At 37.8% G+C, this 18168-nt stretch overlaps 1 protein-coding gene across 1 annotated transcript in view; it reads left to right on the top strand.

Moving 5' to 3' along the window:
• LOC150085644 (uncharacterized) overlaps nucleotides 1-18168 on the top strand; it is a 156305-nt gene that overhangs the window by 73253 nt on the left and 64884 nt on the right. Inside the window, exons 4-6 of the mRNA XM_090374632.1 lie at nucleotides 3337-3407; nucleotides 3993-4109; nucleotides 9132-9327. Coding sequence (XP_090230758.1) covers nucleotides 3337-3407; nucleotides 3993-4109; nucleotides 9132-9327 — 384 coding nt within the window. The remainder of the gene's footprint in view (nucleotides 1-3336; nucleotides 3408-3992; nucleotides 4110-9131; nucleotides 9328-18168) is intronic.

The raw sequence follows: 18168 nt of genomic DNA, 5'->3' as shown, positions 1-18168 counted from the left end.
AATGCCATGGTGGAATGACCTCCTGACTAAAGCCTTCAAGGAAAAAGAGGCAGTCCACGCCTCCTACAAGAAGTCGCCTTCAGAAGATTCTTACGCCAAATTCTCCAAAGCAAGGATGGATTTCCAGAATAGCAAACAATCAGCTATTGACAACTTCATGAACGATCGGCTGTCCAGAGACAAACGTGTGTGGTCCACAAGTCATACTTGCACCCCCATAGCTTTTGATGTCCAGGAATGGTGTGAGCATATGCTGCGTTTTAAGAGATATCACATCGTGTCTGAAGTATATCCTTGGAATGAAGCGCTTAACGTTTCTTCAATATCGAAATTTACGAAGGACAGCTAATAAAAATAATAAACCCACCTGACAAGTTACACACCATCAGCATCTCTCATATTGTGGAGTTATACTTCATAACTGGGTTGTCAATATTGCAACAGGGTACCTGTCCACCCGCCGATGATGAAGCCAGCCAGCTTCGAAACGGTGCAGTCTGGGTGGTAAAATAGTCTTCTTTACCTGAGAAGCGTTACTTATTCGAAGTAGCGCAATACTAGGCAACTCGTTGTGAAGGTATTCACAATATGAGATATAATAAAACGATGCATGCATACTATCTGGGTGGTAGAAATGATTGAGAGGCATTACCCATGCTGAAACAGCCTTTTTCAATAACAAATCAGTTACGAAAAAAATTTAGGCTGGGCGCCAGTCTAAATTGTTTTCATAATTGGCTTGTAAATTAGCCGTTTTAGCCCCTTTTTTATGTCTTCTAACTTTCAAGGTACATTTTCCTTCTGCAACGTCCTTACTATTATTTTAGTCCCCTCCCCAATCTCTTCATTGCTTTTCTATATACATATATTTGTACTGGCTTTTGTTGTATATGCATCTCGTAGGGTTTACCCACTCTGTTCACCTATTAATTTAATTTATGAATGTAAATTAAATTAAATTACCTTGCGGAAGGTGTCCTTTTGTATCCTGGACCAGCTGGACAGGACTTCCAGGAGTTCGGTAACGGAGCAAGGTCCTCACATGGACTGTTGAATAATGCGTTCCACCGCATCCCACATGGGACTAATGTCGGTGATGGTGACCAGGGGAGCACACGAAATCCTTGGATATGATCCTCAAACCACTCCTGCACAATGCGGGCCTTCTGACATGGGGCGTTATCTTGTTGAAAGAGGCGCCAATGCCATCCGGATACACGGTCACCACATAGGACAAAGCTGTTCTGCAACAATGACGAGGTAGAATCTGACGGTGATGATGTCCATGAAAACATCCCCCAAACCATGATAGAACTGCCGCAAGCCTGTTTTTACCAACCGTGCAGACTGGTTGCATCTGTTCGCGTGCTTGCCGTCGAATAAGCACCCGTCCATCGGCATGATGGAACTGGAACCATGATTCATCACACTAAGCAACTCTATCCAATCGCCCAATGACTAAGAACGGTGCCCCTGTGCCCACTGCAGGTGGAGGTGACGGTTAGTCAACCTGGACACATGAACAGGTCAACTATCCAGTAGGCACATTCTCAAGAGCGTCCGCTGGATGGTGTGCTCAGAAACATTTCTCTGAGTGCCCTGTTTGTAGCCTGCAGTTTATTGAGAGAGCGAGTGCAGTCTGTTGTCCCGTACAGCACATGCCAAATGAAGTTCGCTGAAGTTCACCGGTGACGCTCTCCGTGTCCCAGCAGGTTAGGTGGTTGAAGGTCTCTCTTTGAACCCTTTCCGCAATACTTTTCACTACGACCGCCATCGAACAGCCAACTAAGCCTGCGTTTGCTGGGTTGCTGGTCCCGCCTTCCTAGCGATGCAAATCATTCTCCGTTGAAACTCCGTCAAAACCTTCCCTTTCTCCATTGCAAGGGCTTCGTACTGACGAACTGACAGGCACTACCGTGGCGTCATTATATATGAATCGCCGGTCGGTGACATTACTACTAGGTGCTGTGGCACGAGTCCACTCATAGAGACAGGGGTGGCCATAATGTTTTGGCTCATGAGTGCATATCTACACAATGTAAGTATGTATATATATAAACTTAAATAAAATATATGCCAGTAGCATGGCAAGCCAATAGAGTGAAAATGAACTTAACCAATAAAATAACAATAAATAAAAGTAAAAAGTGAAATAAAGAGGAGGGTACTGTTGAATCAAATCAATGTTCCTAATATAATTTAGAAAATACAACCCAATTCAAAAGAAATTTAGTGGCGCCCCCAGAATGGTACCCGTTTCCGAATTATGTGAAATCTCACTAAAGTGGAAGCGTGGACTACCAACAATACGTGACCAAATTAACTAAAAATAATAATTAATAAAATAAAGGACTGACCATTATGCCCCATATCGACAGAAGACCAAGACCATAGTGTATGGGGAAAGGGCGCCACCGGTGGTTTCCCACAACTGTGCCATAAGTACTCTTGTGAAGTATACATTACTCTGTAAAAGGCAAACAAAAGTATTGAGTGTTGTATACGAGAAGTATTATGTGTGTGTTGTATATGAAAAGTATATATATAATCCAAAAATTAAATAGAGGGATAAAAAGTATTAGACTATTGATGGCAGTACAGACGCTGCTAACGCTGCGTCTGTACTGCCATCTATAGTCTAATTTGTTTCTATATATTTTTAGTTCAACTATTGTTTTTTCATGCGAGTACTAGGCATCCTGTCTTATTATTTTTCGCTGCATAAGGACCACTGCTATGCAAATCTATATTTGATTTTAGTATCATTCCGTCGTTGCATGGATTTGTTTAGCGTTCGAAATGCTCTGATTCCCTGACCTCGTGGTCACTGAATGCTCAGGAAATTAGGTGACAGTACCTGTCAGAGAATAATGGGTAGCCTGGCCTACCTCCTAGCGGTGTGTACGGACAACGTGGGGTCCCATTAGTGGTCCTGCGGCCAAAAGCTAAACCACAACAACAGAACCCAATTTATCCCCATGTAAATATATAAAAATATATATTACAAATTGGATTAATTGGAATATACAGTATTTACATGGGGGAAGCGTAACGCTGCGTTCGTACCGCCATCCATAGCCTAATTTGTTTCTATATATTTTCAGTTCAACTATTGTTTTGTCAGTGGTGTGGTTTGGCCATGCGAGTACTAGGCTTTCTGCTTTATTATTTTTCGCTGCATAAGGACCACCGCTATGCAAATCTATTGCATCGGCGGTTTGATCTTAGTATCATTCCGTTGTTGCATAGATTTGTTTAGCGTTCGAAATTGGCCTCGTGGTCCTCTGTCGAGATGGGGCATAATGGCCAGTCTATTTTATTAATTATCATTTTCAGTTTATTTGGTCACGTATATGTTGTTAGTCCACGTTTCCACCTTAGTGAGATTTCACATAATTCGGAAACAGGTGTGCCTACTAGGGGCGCCGCTAAATTTCTTTCAATTGGCTTAATTTTCTAAATTATTTTAGGAATGTTGCTTCAACATTACCCTTTCCTTCTTTACCCCTTCCTTATATTTTTCTGTTATTGTTATTTTATTTGGTTCAGTTCATTTTCACTGTACTGGTTTGCCATGCTACTGGCAAATATCCTATTTTAATTTGGCTTATTATAAGCAACATGTAGTGGATTGTGCTTTTCTGCTGCCACTATTGTTAGCTTTTTTACTATTTTTTCTTATTTATTTTTAATATATATTTTTAGTAATTTTTATCTCTATATTTAATTTTTGGATTAATTGGTATATATATATATAGTATTTATTTATTACACAATTAAACAAAACGATATTTTTATACCGGAATCAAATATACCGTAATTCATAATAAATGTAATACAATTCATATTACATTCAGCTGAGAAGACACATCAGAAAAACAGTTAATTTCACCAAAATTGTTTGGGAATCTTATGATAAAATCTTTCTTCCGGAAAATTGTAATTTTTTTTTTTTTTTAACTAAATCTAATATCGCATCTAATTCTGTATAGTTCGAGTGACCAGTCAAAGAACCCGAAGTGATGGCAGTTCTCCGGATAACCGGTCTATAGAAGACAAATTCAGCTATAGAAGTGGTCGAAAAGTCAAGACGGACACAGTATCCAATGGTATTAAATGTTTCTTTTCAAATTGTTTTCTTTATATTTAACATAAACAAATAACATTATATGGCTGAATTATATGCTATACATTTTATTTATTTCAGTTAAAAGTTTACCGGTATTTTATATTGCAATGTGTTTCATACCCGTATGCATTTCGGTTTAGTTATTAGTAATTAACGATTGGTTGAATGTTGCCCAAAGAACTAAACGCATCCCGGAAGTTTCGGTTTTGCTTTCCTTAATTTGGAACTGCTGACCAGATGGACAGCTAGTTGGCGGGATTTGCTGCCCATAGAACAAACTACTTTTTTTGTACTATATGCTGAATAATGTTTTCAATAATAAGTCTGTCTGAACTTTTCAGGAATCGATATCTATCGCGTCAATTGCCATTAATATTCAATATCAATTTCATTAAAAAAAAAAAAAAAAAAAAACTAATATCCGAATGTCCGACACATATTTCTCTTGTACACAACAAATCTGTCAAGAAGAATATCGACTATTTCCATATGCCGGCGAGTTTCTACTATAAAGACACCCTCTGCTATAAGAAACTAAATAATACAACACTACACGTAATTTTACTATTTTTTGCAAAAAGAAATATCACAACCTATGAAGAAAGTTATATATCGAATTAGACCTACTAGAACCAACTAGACGTTCATTTTGAAATTCTGAAATAAACCACTCTAAAAGGTAAAAGGGATAATCACGACTATTGTGTTCAGCAGGTTTTACCAAAAAAAAAAAAAAAAAAGTCAGGCATATACAGACAGTATGCTTATTGGTTACAGTTATTCGATAACATGTTACAACTAAGTAGGCTACAATCCACGTTGGTGGATTCATAAATGGCCTTTGTTGCTACTGGTCCGAGATAACAAGGAAAAAATCTCAGTCACATGAAGCTAAAGGTTTGGTGTGGTATGACATTCAATCATTATTAGGCCTGTTACCGTTTCAACAAATGCTGAAAGATACCTAGAAATATCAGAAAAATTGCCTCTGCCAATAATAATGTAAATAATATTTACGTCGATAATTTTCATTTCATGGAAGACGAAGCACGGCCTAATTTTTTTCAAATGTTGGGAGATGGCAGCATGATAAATTTCCAGGAAGATGAATTGGGAAACTTGGTATTCATGAATGGTATGATTGCACCCAAAAAACTCACCTCCCCATATATATACTTCTGACTTCGTTTTGTGAGGTTAGGCTATATAGAAGTTGTCAACTGAAGCAAAGAATTAAGCATGTTTCTAATAATGCTCCTGAACTCATGTTACGAACAGCAGTCGATAAGATTCCAATTTTTCTAAGGAAACGTGATGACATAGGAGGCATCATGTCTATGGAGGTGTGAAGTGCATAGGAATGGTTGTAATTGAAAATCTCAACTATGAATACTTCTATGTATGAATAGTGAGTAATATTCTGTGTTTTTCATCAAAATTGATTAAAATATAGGAAGTTATATAAATTTTAAAATATAGGATAACCTATCAAACCACAAAAAAAAAAAAAAAACACCTGTTCACTGTTATTCACCATCACCAATGGTATGATTGCATTATATGAACATCTCATTTTGCATCCTAAAATACCAAAAATCAAGCATTAACATCGCTTCCAAATCTGCAAAGACAACTGCATGTCAACCTATGGTTATTTTATGGTTATTTTATGGTTACTTATGTCTTGTTGCAACGTAAGAAATGCTATTCAAAAGTTATGAGAATAATCAAGTAAAAAAAGATGCTGACAATTATACATGCTTGTTATACATCGTTTTAGGCCCTTTTGTGTGAGTTAGTCACAGTGAAGCTGTTTAGATAAACCGTGGCAAAATGTGCTCTGCGATTTTTTTTAAATGAATGATTGAAAATAACAGAGTTTGTGTAAGGTTTTGGTAAGATTTGACTCAAACTCTTGATATCAAGCTTGGCAAAACTTCAGAAAAACCTAAGTTTTAAAAACGGCTTCTCCAGAACATAAACATTCAATCAGTGCTCCACTCGACTTTCTGACATATGGGGCATATCTTCTGACTAAAAACCAAATACCTGTCGTCAGCTCCCACCATTCCACGGATCTTGTTCTCTGCGACTTCTTAAGAAAGATAAAATTAGAGCTCAAAGAAACGAGATTCAGCAAAAATCACAAAAGATACTGGGGGGGGGAGGTTTTCTTGGCGACTTTATTTCCTTATATATATATTATGGCCTAATAAAGGTACTTTGCAATTCCCCACTTTGCAATCTGGCTCGAATTTCAGGAGCTTTCAGGTTCTAAGGGGTTTCTATATTATTATGTTCCTCCATTGGGTTTAGCTGTATGTTCAAAATAACTAAACAAAGACTTCGTTTAAAATATAACAAAATTTTATTACATATATTTACATAAATGAAATAGTTCAATGATCCAGTACATATAATTAGTATTGTTCTATTACTGTACAAGCATAAAATGATTGGTTAAGTTTAGTTATATTCTTGTACAACTTCTTCCATTATATCACAAGGCTAACAACATCTTTCTTATGCCACTCTTTTTATACATTACTTAGTAACACATTCTCTAAGTAAATCACTTTTTATTCTAATAGATCAGGCTTGTCTCTCACATTCCAATCTTCCCTTTTTAACAATAAGATTTCTCTGTTTGCAACATTAAGGGTAATCTCTTTCTAATTAGATTATTTATCTTTTCTAATACATTAGCATTCATCTCTTAAATCAAATATTTATCTCAATCCTTAAGTTATGCTAACAACCTTACTTCTGACTTGTCAGCTTATGACAGTTCAGTGTATCACACACACATATATATATATAACATTCTTTCTATAATCTCTCTGAATTGTTCCACTTCCAAAAATGTTACCTTACCTTACGTTACTCAATAAAATTTTCTACATCTATGAATCTCTCTCTCTCTTTACCTTTATCTAGGGAACCTTATCTTAATTACACATTTTTTTAAAGTACATATCTCTTATTTTATATGTTATAATGTCCCTCTTATGATTTCTAACCCTTCTTTAGAGTCCTATAATTTACAAGTGAATATACATGTTAATTAGAAACTTACTTCTAATACTGAACAGGATCTCTTGTTACGGCCTTTCGTTTCTCAATGGGCTGTAGTCTACGTCTGGATAGGGCATCACTGAGTCTCTTAGGAATTTATGGGCTGGTCTTCGATACTGCTACTTAGCCTTCGGTTCAGCTATTCTGGAGGGCTCGGGACCACAACTTTACCTTCTCAGCTCACTTATCTGCGCATTGGCCTTTATCACTGCCTTCAAATGACTGACTAGGGTTATTTCTCTCCTTACACAACACTTATTTTCACACTGGCCACTTTCACTACTTCCGATTTCGGACTAGGCTTATTCTCCTTACACTTCACTCGTTTACATACGGGCCACTTTCACTACCTTCCGATTACGGACTAGGCTTATTTCTTCTTACACTTCACTTGTTTACATACGGGCCACTTTCACTACCTTCCGATGACGAACTAGGCTTATTTCTCTCCACTATATTTTCTCTATCACCAACCATATGACCAACTACCCGACTGCTCTCTTTAATCATGAAACTCATCTAACTTTTCTTAACTTACTGACTGTACTTAAACTTATCTAACCCTTCACTACTCCATCTTAACTCTGTCAGTACGTTCTCAACTGGCTGACAGGACAGGACTTATCTAACCCTACACAACTTACTACTTCACCTTAACTTTGTCAGAACTTTCTCAACTGGCTGACCTGTGTGTTCTTGGCTACGCGCTCTCTCTTTTTGTTCTCCGAATTTGTGTAACGCCCTTTTTTGTTGGCCCACCTTCGCTCAGAAATTTAACTACTCGTACTTCAATATTTAAATTTACATCCCGACTATTCGCTAGTGTGGGTTTCCCATGCTGTCTCCATCCCCGCTAGATTCAACCTCCCATTTTAATACCAATATTCCTTTCCCAGGCCATCTGTTCTCTTTTGAAGTCGGCCGACATTCCCACAGACACGTGTTACTACTGTCGCACCTACCCTATATTTCTGCAGAACAAGCTATTGCAGACTACCAGACGCTAGCCCTATTGTTTTGGACACGGTATTAGTCGTGTACTCACTTCCTGTTTGTCTCCCGGAGTCTCTGATCAAAGGGATGCTCCGACTAATTCGGCTCACCTTTCTATTGTTCTCCAGCGATCCTTTTTCTCGCCTATTTACTGAAGGCTCTGCTACCCGTTTTAGACCTTTAGATTTGTTTACGGTACTTGTAGCTGAGTGTTTATTCCATCTGTTGGTAGAAATTTTCGCACAGTAATTCCCACGACTCTCCCCCTTCGATTAGCCCTCTCCTTAATTTAATCTCCCCCCATATTTTTAACGATCCACTTATTCAATTTATTTGATTTGTTATATTTTATTTTACAATATAACTATTCCTGACTTATCCTTTCTTATTAAATTTTTCTCATTTTGGGAACGACAATCTGTTATCTTTATATACAATTACCTTGTAAGATTTTATATCTTACAATACTTTACAGTATAACAACAGCAAAAAAAAAAAAAAAAAAAAAAGGAAAGAATTTCAGACATTCTACCACTGAAGGCAGAATTACTTTGAACGGGATATGATGCCAAATCAGGTAAGTTAAACGATTCTTTGTTTTTAAATTCTTTCTCATAACTTTCGGATAATATCAGTGCTTGAAATGGGTGAGAACTCAGTGGAACTCCATTTTGATTAATAACTTCACGTTTTAGTATTAATCTGGAAACGTTCCAGTTCTTAATATTTTTTGATTCGAGAAGAGGGAAGCACCCTATATACGAGTGGGCTGAACTTGCCCCACGAAGCTCCAACAGCAATCGGGAAATCACAAAGTTACTTTAATTTTAGAAAAAATCTCAAGGACCAGTTTTGCATGAATTCCATTTAATCCATATGAAAGTAAAGTTATGTAAACATGCTTTAATAACCACCGAAAATATTTCCTTCGTAGGATCCCGCAGTTCAACCAAATCCACCAGTCCAAACATATCGCTAAATAGTTCTCGAACAGCGCCATCATCTTCTTCAACAGAACTAGGAGAAGTCAAAAACCTCCGTACGGAAGTAAATTTTTTGAGATCAGAACTGAAAAAGGCCCATCACATTATTGATAGTATGCAGGAGTCCGAGAAGAAATTGAAAGAGAGGTAAGCTAAAAAAAAACCTGAAGTTAAACTAATACGGATATATAATTATTTATTTATTTATTTCGTATGCGCACATCATAAGTTGCAGTCCAAAATGCAATGTGTACGAATATTAAAGAATAGGCGCAAACGTGTACCCATATCAAACATAAACCATTTATTTATTTTATCTTTTATATATATCTTTAATTAAATTCACACCACAAGCAGCACCAGATGCCTTTCCATGAGAAGAAAAACATTAACTAAACTACATAATTAGGAAGACACATATTAAAAAAAAAAAAAAAAATTTTTTTACGATGACTAATATAGAGTTAAAATACAGTAGTACTGTATGCACAAAACTTTCACCTCTCTATTACAACGTCACTTCCTTCCAAACAGGTCTTTTCCAAATCCGCAAAAATAATAAGCAAAGGAAAAAATATATTATTTTCCAAACATTTACAGGATTTACATTATTTTTAATTTTTATTATTTTATTTATTTATTATTATTTTATTATTATTTTTTTTATTGTTTTGAAGAACAAAATTTAATTTTGTAATTCTGTGCTTTTATGAAGCTAGAAATGAAACTTTTACTTGCTAGAAATTTCACAAAAACTGGACGTTGGAAAATTTTTTTCCGATTTTCTAATCAGCACGAAACAAGTTAGTGATGATGCATTTGTAAAGTATCCGGAAGAGGACTCTAAGATTGAACGAGTAGTCGTCAGGAACGGATAGATTCCTGATATTCTCTAATATCTCCTTATATTCTGACTTGTAAACATCTACTGATACGCAGCCATTTTCTAATGTTTTTGTAAAAGGTTTCCCACCTGGCACCTTGTAATTTCCCTAACTTTATGATTTCGCAGTAATGCAACTGCTTCTTCATTAAAATAAAGTTTTAAAAGGTGGAAAAAACTTCCATCCAAAAGCTGACTTGAAATTTACTGGGAAAAAAAAAAAATTCTCAATTTCAATTGATCCCAATTTAATGAAATTTGGGAGATTCCAATTTTCTGAATAAATTGCTAAATTTCTATTAGTCCCATGAAATTTTGGGAGACTAAATAAATCTTTCTAAAAGACCGATGTAAAATTTCATCAAAACTTGTGAACCACTGGGAGTCCAGTTGCTACATGCAGACAGACGGACATGGTGAAGACAATAAAGGACTTTATACGTAGGAGAAGGAAAACTCACTCCGATACACACCATAGTGGTGGGCAGCAGCACTCACTGTTACCAACCTGAGATTGTTAATATTAACATCAATAGGTTGAAGACTGGAAACCTGAAGGCTTAGATAAGCCTATGGATACAGCACTGCGATATTGAAAGCAAGGGGAAACTACCACATTAATCATCCCAAGAAGCATCTAGTCCACGAAGATAGCATAACCAGCCAAACAACAAAAATAGCCCTCAGTCCTGGGCAGGCCTTAAATGGCTAGAGGGTGTGAAGAATCCCCCGGCTTATTTCCTCAAGCGATAAGCCAGATGCTTACAGAACTAAATTCAACAACAAAGATCAATCACTTAAAATTGCGACGTGGAACGTTAGAAGTTTGTATCAAGCAGGGAAATTAGAAAATGTCGCAAAAGAACTTGATGACACGAACATAGATATCCTGGGTTTAGGGGAGGTGCAATGGCCAGGACAAAGTGAAACGAATACAGTGAAAGGCAACAAACTCATATCTCCGGCGGAAATGAACACCATAGAGGAGTGGGAATTCTTATCAGGAATGAAAAGATCAGATTCCTAAATGAATACTGGGCTTTTTCAGACAGGATGGGCATCAGCCCAATTTAATACTCTTCCAATGCCACTTAACATCATACAGGTTAATGCACAAAACGACATCATACACTGATGAAGAATACCAAGATTTCCTAGAAGACCTCAAGTACATCCAAACTAGGTCAAAAGAAAAGGAATCAATGTAGTTATGGGAGTTTTCAACGTGAAAGTGGGAACAGGCAGGGTTGGCAACACTGTTGGCCTTTTTGGACTGGGAACAAGAAATGAAAGGGGAGATGCACTGCTTGACTCTTGTCAAGAGCATGAAATGGTCATTACGAACACCTAGTTCAAGCTACCACCATGAAGATTACTGTATACACATGGAAGGCCCCAATGACGCCCAACCAAAACATTAATCGAAATCAGATCGACTACATCATAACCAACCAAAGATTTTGAAATATAATTGAAAGTGTCAAAACCTATCCTGGAGCTGATATCGGCTCAGACCACTGCCCACTAATAGGGAGGCTGGTTATAAAATTAAAGACAATCAAGAGTAAGGAACTAAAGAAAGCCTGGGTCAAAGAAACACTTAGCCAACCTGTATATGGGAGACATTTCACAAGTACAACTGAGGAGCGAATGGAGCACAGTAATTTCAATCTACTAGATAGAGATCCAGAATCTGAGTAGACCTTGTTCAAGAAGATAATGACAGATGCTACAAATGCAATTTTTGGACACGCCTAAAGAAAAGCCAGACAGCATTGGATGATAAGCGAGACACTGGATCTAATGGAGCGCAGGAGAAACTAAGAACAAAGATGTAGAAAATATAAGATGTATGACAGTTTGATTAAGAAGGAAATAAGGAAGACAAAACATATGGATGGAGAAGAGATGTGAAAGGATTGGATATCTGCAAAAGGAGCATAAAGAATATCTGCAAATTGAGCATCTAGTCCACGAAGAAGTGAAGGAACTATGCAACATCAGGAAAGACCGCACAAGAGGCCATATTCTGGATAAAAACAACAGAGAAATTGTGGTTGGTTGGTTGGTTATTAAGAGTTTTATGGCGCATCAGCATCTAGGGCTATTGTGTGCCAGAGAAATTGTGGGCAAGCAATAGAAAAAGGATAGATGGCAAGAATATCTGAGGGAACTATACTGCCAGGAGGACAGACAACTAGGAAATGACAGCACCCAAACAGAAGGTGAACATCAAGACTTTCTGATGGAAGAACTGGAGCAAGCGATTAAGTCAATGAACAATAACAAAGCAACTGGCATTGATAACATCCCAACTGAAATGCTCAAATACCTCGGAACAAGAGGAAAACAACAGCTCCTCAATACTTTCAATAATATCCTCAAATGGAGGGACACTACCCCTTGACTTTCTGAGATCCGTCTTTATTCGCATACCAAAAAAGGCAAGAGCAGCAAAATATTTTGACCACCGCACAATAAGCCTCATAAGCCACTCCACAAAAGTCCTCTTGAAGATGATTCTGCATAGAATTGATGGCAAGATTCAAGGACTTTTTTTTTTTTTTTTTTTTTTTGATTTGGTAGTTGTTGGCGCATCGGCTTCTGTGGCCATATTGCACCTCCCAAGGTTTTTGCAGTACTTTGATCCAAGCCCGAGGCGGGAATCGAACCCGCAACCTTTGGGTTGCCGGGCAGGTACTTTACCCACTCGGCTAGCCCGGTCGGCTTTTTAAGGACAAATGCAAAAGACCAGATTGGTTTTAAAATGGAGGTTGCCACAAGAGAAGCAATATTTGCTCAGAATATACTGGCAGGAAGAGCAATTGAACACCAGCAGAACCTATTTGTCTGCTTCATTGACTTTAACAAAGCATTCGATTGCTTGAAACATGATATCCTCTTCCAGCTCTTGAACAATGTGAACATCATTCCCAAGGATACAACGGTTACTATACCTTGAACAAGAAGCGGCAATCACTGTGGCGCGAGAAAACACAGACTGTGTACAAATCCAGAAAGGAGTGAGGCAAGGATGTGTGTTGTCTCCTATGCTGTACAATCTCTATGTCGAAACCATTATAGATCTAATACAAGATTCTAAAGAAGGAAATGCTGTTAATGGATCAGTTATCAGTAACCTGCGATACGCAGACGATACTGCCCTCATTTCAACCTCAAAGGAAAAGCTACAAACACTCCTCAAAAAAGTGGTAACAGCCAACCGACAGATAGACTTAATAATTAATGCCGAAAAGACTAAAACTATGGTCATAAGTAAAAACACCTCGCCTAGAATCAAAATACGCTGCGGCAACTTTTGGCATAAGCTTCAACACAAGAAGTACAATAGCGGCTTATGGGGGAAACCCTGGGATCCGCCACAACACATGAATATCCCCTGAATATCCCTGTGGCAACTTCCACGTCCGTGTCACCGTCCTCTCCACACCGGGTGGAAAAGGCCCGGGTTCGAATCCCGTCGATGATGCGAGGAATTTTAGTGGGCTTTTTTCACTCTGTGGCTGAGTTAGTCGGTCTCGGTAGTAGATAGCAATGTTTTTTCCCAAGAAACTGGTTTTTTTTTTCATCCAGCAAACAGGCAAATCGACCGGAGAACAAGGTTTTTTGCTTTAATATTCCTTTGCAGGTCATATTGTGGGACTCTTATAATATGCCCAAGGTAGGCAGTCTTTCTCTTTGCAATTGTAGTTAGGAGTGTTCTTGTGGTCTTTTCTCTTTTAAGAACCCGCTCATTGGTGATCCGATCTGTCCACGGAATTTTGAGCGTTCACAGACAAATAAATATATGGGTAGATGTAATCATTTACAGGGGACCCTAATATCATATTTTTTTTTTTTTTTTTTTTTTGTGGCAACTCCCCCATCGAACAAGTGAGTTGCTTTAAATATCTAGGGAAGATCTTTACAAATGATAATTACCAAGGCACAGAAATTAGAAGCAGAACTGGTATAGCCAAAGAGGTATTTAAGAATCTTAAGAACTTCCTCTGTGACACAAAGCTGGATTTCCAGAAAAGATATCGAATGGCCAAATGCTACACATGGAGCACTCTCATATATGGATGTGAGACCTGGGGAAACTGATTGGGTTGGAAGACTTCGAGACGTGGACGCTCAGAAGAACGCTCAAAATTCCGTGGACAGATCGGATCACCAATGAGCGGGTTCTTAAAAGAGCAAAGACCACAAGAACACCCTAACTACAATTGCAAAGAGAAAGACTGCCTACCTTGGGAATATTAGAAGAGTCCCACAATATGACCTGCAAAGGAAGATTAAAGCAAAAGAGCAAAGTGAAGCCAAAGAAAAAAGTGGCTTGATAACATCAAAGAATGGACAGGAGGTCTTACGATACAAGAACTATTTCACAAAGCAAGAGATAAGAGTTGGCTGGAAAATGTTGGTCTTCAACGTTCAAACTGAAAATGGAACCTGAAGAAAATACATACGCGAACTCTCTCTAAAAAAAAAAAAAGTTTCATTTCAGGCGCGTTAAATTATCAAATAACATATCCCAGAAGTTAAACTTTCATACTGTACTCCAACAATGTTTATCTTAATCTCATCAAGTAATGTTCACGTGACGAGTAGCTGCGAAGTGCATATTTGGTACAAAGAGCCAAAAGAATACTCTAAATCGGAACTGGAATTCTTGAAAAAAGGAGCAGTTGCTGTTTCAGAGTAATCATGTTTTTTAGGGCAGAGTTGGCTCGAGAGGAAAGTTATGAAATCAGAGATGAACCCGAAACCTCCACAAGGACCAATGAAACGTGCGTTGAAGATTTAATGTCTATTCGACTTTTTCTTCTAGAGTAATGCCCAAATCTCCTCCAAATTTATACAGATTTCTTATGGGTGGACCGGAGAGGGGGACTATGGAATTGTACGTTGTCTTAAAAGTTTCCTGAGGGCCAAAAAGCATATTGAAATTTGGTGTCGATACGACTTTTTCTTCTTAAGTAATGCTGGAACATTCGAAAATAATAGAGATTTCAGTAACCGGGGGGAAGGGGTAGAATGAAAATTGTGGAATTGTAATTGATCCTAAAAACGCTCCCAAGGACCGTTTTTAGGATCAATTACAATTCGTTTTTAGGAGGACCATTTTTCCCAAAAGGACATATGCTGAAAATTTGTTGTTAATCTGACGTTTTCTTGTCGAATGAGTGCCTGACCGTTATCCTCCAAAAAGCCATTCACCGCTATTAATCTAGTAGATTAGGAGCGGTGAATGGCTCCTACGTTACAATACAGAAAGAAAAATATAATGAGATGTATTCTGTACCGCATTAGATCGGAAATAAGTGGTGTTTCTGTAGTACCCACTTTCATAGCCTCACCTTATTTGTATGTTCAGAATCTAAAATCGTATCATATTCGATTTTAGCATGTTAAATTAAATCAGATAACGTCATATAGAAATTTACACTCACGCTGGAAAAAAAAGAACAAAAAAAAAAACCAGAGATGCTGTGTAGAAAGATCATTCTACATGGTCACCAATCCTTGAACTGCATCTACCTAAAGATCAGGTTGTTGATCAATAAACACTTCAGTATTTGGGTAATGCGACCAAGTTAAACCATTTGTCCTATATCGATCTGAAACGAATTTACCAGAGAGACAGAGAGAGAGAGAAAGAAAGAGAGAGAGATGAAATAATAAATGTTAGGTGTTCTATTATTATAATTAACTCTAGCTATTTTTCTTTTTAATAACAGAAGCAATATCCTATAAACTAAAAATCATTCAATTCTTGAGAGAAGTCCAGTAACATATCAAAATTCTGTGATGTCCTTTCACTCCAGCAAGACCGTTTTTTTTTTGTTTTTTTTTTTTTTTGTTTTTTCACAGCAACGGCAGCTCCATTCATTCATTGATTTATCTTTTGAAAGAAAATTTTAAAAAAATTAAAATAAAAAATTATAAAAAATATATAATAAATAATTTTATGAAAGAAAGTGCCTCACCTAGGAATTTAACATTTCTAACCCTTTTTCGCGATGGTATGTTACATTAATGACTAGCATCACAAATAGAAATATAAACAAAAGATATTTATTAACAGTTAAGGCAAAGCTAAGTAATATTTGACAGGTGCTCTCAAAATATTCCAAAATGAGCATTTTCAACCTTTATACAACAGTTTTGGTAAACACAATTATGGGTAAAATGTTATCAGAAACCCTCAATTTGCTTCAGATTATCATTTTAAATGGAAAACAAAATGAACATTCCACCAGGTGCAAACTAATATTTAGTTGAACCGCCTCTGACCCTGATGACAGCAGCTCCCCGTCGAGGCATTGACATGATCAATTTCAGAAGATAATCAACTGATAGTTTTGTGGTTCCAAACACGAATTATGGCTTCCTGAAGTTCACGAAAGGTCTTTGGTTTCTTTCTACAACTTCCACACGATGCTAACAGTTTATTTATTTATTTATTAAATCTGTTTATTGCTCTGCTCAAGAGCCACCCCCTGGACAGCAGTAAGCTAGGGGGGTGATATTTACATTCAGAGGTTAAGACGGCGCCTCCGTAGCCAGGTGGGCAGGAGCACAGTGCGTAGTACACGCTTCTTGATCAGACCGTGACCATCAAATACGGAGGATGCGGAAAGGTCAGGGAATGACCACCGCATATCCCAGGAGCAATATGGCCTTAGTTGTTAATGCTCCTAAAAAAAACCAAATAACATTAACAATATAACAGAGGTTAAGACAGGGACATGTGTCCGGCGGTTACATGGAGCATATGTATGCTTAACCTGAAAGGTACAGAACTTAGTGTTTATTATTTTACTTACTTGAAAGTTGTGGAATACTGAAGCGTCCCAAATTAAAGGATACTATTTTACCAAAAGTGCTGTAAATTACAAAACATGAGAACTATGTACAAAAATAAAGGATTGAGGCAGTCCATCACCGGTTGTTGCCCGTGATATTTCTTCAATCTTGACTTGTCCTAGTACTCACAGCCAGGCGTGGACCAGTGACGGCTCCACTTTATTTTACATTCATCATGTCATGGGAAACACTGTCGTTGCAATTTTATTTCTGGTGGTGTGACATAACTGTAAGTTTGTATATGTGTCCGTTAGCTTCTGGCGTCTGAACATATGCTGATGGCAGAATTTATCCAGGTTGATGGCTAGATTGTTGATCAAATCTACCGTGTTTCCTGGGAACATGCGTCTCAAGTCTTTCAAGTTGTTCAAACTGATTCTGAGTAGGAGAATTGGGTACACTTGATTTCTTCTGGCAATGCGGGGAGTTTTTAACAGATGTCAGGGGGATCGAGTCCTCCTGTGATTAGTCTGGCAAGTGTAAGAAGGTTTGCTGCCACAATCTGTTGTTTTCATGGGGTGACTTCCAGATTTATGTAGGGTTAGGCTCTAGAAATGGTGTACTGGTTACCAGTCTGCCAGTTGAGCCATTTCAGGAGCCAGTATTCCAGGTTGATGAACTTGTTGAAGTATGTTGTGGGAGCAGAGGACCAAATGGTTGCTGCATAGAGATATCGGACAACATATTTCTTTATTAGTTCGGTGTCACGAATTCCAGGTTGATGAACTTGTTGAAGTATGTTGTGGGAGCAGAGGACCAAATGGTTGCTGCATAGAGATATCGGACAACATATTTCTTTATTAGTTCGGTGTCACGAATTCCAGGTTGATGAACTTGTTGAAGTATGTTGTGGGAGCAGAGGACCAAATGGTTGATGCATAGAGATATCGGACAACATATTTCTTTATTAGTTCGGTGTCACGAATTCCCGTTAGTTCCTGACGGATTGCCCACATAGCAGAGCACATTTTGGTTTTTGTGTTCAGGTGAGCCTGGAATGTCAGCCCCTCGTTCCATATTAATCCGAGATCCTTGTGTACTTTAACTTTCTGAATAGGTGATCCATTGATGGTAAGATTGATATCGTTGCGTGACTTCTTCCAGGTGAAAGACATTGGAGCTGTATTTGCTTGAATTATCTGTAATCCGATTGAGGCCAGATATTGTTGAAGGTTATGAATATTTTTACTTGCCTGCAAGGTAGTACTAAGAACCTGAGTTTGGTCAAAAGA

This window comes from Mastigoproctus giganteus, chromosome 5 (assembly GCF_048544385.1).
Source record: "Mastigoproctus giganteus isolate SK-2022 chromosome 5, ASM4854438v1, whole genome shotgun sequence".
Lineage (NCBI taxonomy): Eukaryota > Metazoa > Arthropoda > Arachnida > Uropygi > Thelyphonidae > Mastigoproctus > Mastigoproctus giganteus.
The sequence above is the reverse complement of the archived record's forward strand: the minus strand, read 5'-3'. Positions and strand labels throughout refer to the sequence as shown.